General features: G+C 59.1%; 1 protein-coding gene across 1 annotated transcript; it reads right to left on the bottom strand.

Annotated features, from left to right (window-relative positions):
- Positions 1-505: 505 nt before the first annotated feature.
- LOC138866045 (uncharacterized) lies at positions 506-1,772 on the bottom strand. Its single transcript, XM_070137627.1, has one exon. The coding sequence runs from the start codon at positions 1,432-1,434 to the stop codon at positions 931-933; it is 504 nt and encodes a 167-aa protein (XP_069993728.1). The 5' UTR covers positions 1,435-1,772; the 3' UTR covers positions 506-930.
- Between the last annotated feature and the right edge of the window lie 243 nt (positions 1,773-2,015).

The following is a 2,015-nucleotide window of genomic DNA, read 5'->3' as shown; positions in this document are numbered from 1 at the left end:
AAACGTATATAAAGCTCATTTATTCGCTGACACCATCACTGTGTAATGATCAATGCAGAACTAGCTTTTTTTATATGGACTGTTATGTATATGCCATTATTACCTCGAAGTAGACTTTGACGGCTTGCATGTGTGGGAAACGAAGTGGATAAAGTTGAGTTTCAGTTTGCGTCAGAACGTACGTTTCGCACGCCCTGTCTGGGAGAATCTAACGTGCAGATGTTAGGATATAGTTGAAGATTCTTGCGAGGTTTCCTTATCCTAAGGTTTCAGGATTATCACCTTGACAAGTGTGAGTCCTCCGTTGCTTCTGTTGTACCTCCTTCGGGGTCCCTCGGGAGGTCAGGAACTGTCGGACAAGTGACACGAGCGTCGGCGGAGGTAAAACATAATAAAGAAGCGGGCTTGACCCGGGCTTGGCGAGGTCACACTGCCGCTACAGGAACATAGTACTGGCCACGATAAACCTACGTAGGAACCATTACCCACAGGATCAAGTGTATGATTGTATGAGTCATTTCCCCGCGCCCACGCCGCGCCTCCCGAGCCCACTCGGCCCACGCCTGGCCCTCACAGCTGCCCATCAAGCCCGCCCATGGAGAGCTATGCGGGCGCGCTCTCAGCAGGTCTGTGGCGTGGGCGTGGGTCTGGGCGGCGGGCGCGGGCGGGGTGTGCGCGGCGTGAGCGGCCGCGACTGGCTACAACACGACGACGTCTACAGGACACAAGAGCGGCGAGGCCACGGCGACACACGACACAGCGCACGGTTTGTCAGGGCGCCGCGGGGGCGTTAACTGCGAGGCGTTAAGTGGGCGGGGCACAAGGCCCGGCCTGCGAGGAGGGGCGGCCCAGGGGTTCCTTGGGCTGCACTGCGTTCAGGGCGGTAGCACGGGGCTACGGCAGCTGGGGATCACAGGCTGGAGGGCCGCACTACTGGCTCGGGGCCGGCTGCGGCCCGGGCGTCGACGCGGCGCTGTCCTTGTTGATGTTGGCGTTGGTGTCCGTGCCCGGGTGCGCCGCCTGCGCCAGGGCTGTGATCTGCCGCACCACCGCCGCCACCTCGGCGTCCTCCACCACGACTCCTGTAGAGGTGGCGGCAGCAGAGCGGTGCTGCTCCCCCTCCAAGTGGCGGCGGTACTCGGCCTGCGTGGCGGCGTGGTGGCGGCAGGCGGTGCACGCGTACAGCAGCTGCGTCAGTCTGAGGACGCCGCGGGTGTGGTCGAGGGCGCGCTGGTGGGCCGCCAGGAGGGCGGGCGACGGGAACACGAGCCGGCACGACTTGCACACCCAGCCCACCTCGCCCTCCACGTGCTCCGCGCCCTCGCCCGCGTCGCTGGCGCACCCGCCGTCCAGGGTGAAGCTCGCGCCCGACGACCCGCCCGAGTTCAGGTGGGCGTTGAGCTCAGAGTGGGCGGAGGGCGGCAGCTGGAGCATGGAGAGTGGGGTGCCGCCCCCGAAGGGCCCAACTGACCCGGGGTCGAAGCCCACGCTGCTCGCACACCCTCCGCCGCCGCCGCCGCTACTGCCGCCCACTCCACCGCCTCCACCGCCGCCGCCGCCGCCTCCTGCGTTGTTGCTGGCGTTGTTACCTGCGGGAGAACACAGTCGTTAGCAAACATGCAATGAGATTATGACTATCTTACAAATTTAATCTGACAAAGAGAAAACACGGGCATGGGTCACGCTCTCACCCAACATCCAAATACATCCACACCAGAGATGATCCAGGCAGTCAAAAAATGAAATTAACTCTGAATTTACTATTTTTCTATCCATGTATTTATTTCTATTTGCACGCAAAAGTCTTCGAAAGACGCCATCTTATAAAGCACGTTATCGCCATCGTGATCACAACCATTATCTCTTATCTGTAACTTAGCATAAAGCCCCCCCCCTTCCCCCACACCCTTTGTTAATACAGCCGTAAGTATAAGCACATAATCGACGAAAAGGAATGGAAAAGAAAATGATGATGAAGATGAGGATGACGACGATGATGATTATGATAATCATGA

This window comes from Penaeus vannamei, chromosome 23 (assembly GCF_042767895.1).
Source record: "Penaeus vannamei isolate JL-2024 chromosome 23, ASM4276789v1, whole genome shotgun sequence".
NCBI classification, from domain to species: Eukaryota; Metazoa; Arthropoda; class Malacostraca; order Decapoda; family Penaeidae; genus Penaeus; species Penaeus vannamei.
The sequence above is the reverse complement of the archived record's forward strand: the minus strand, read 5'-3'. Positions and strand labels throughout refer to the sequence as shown.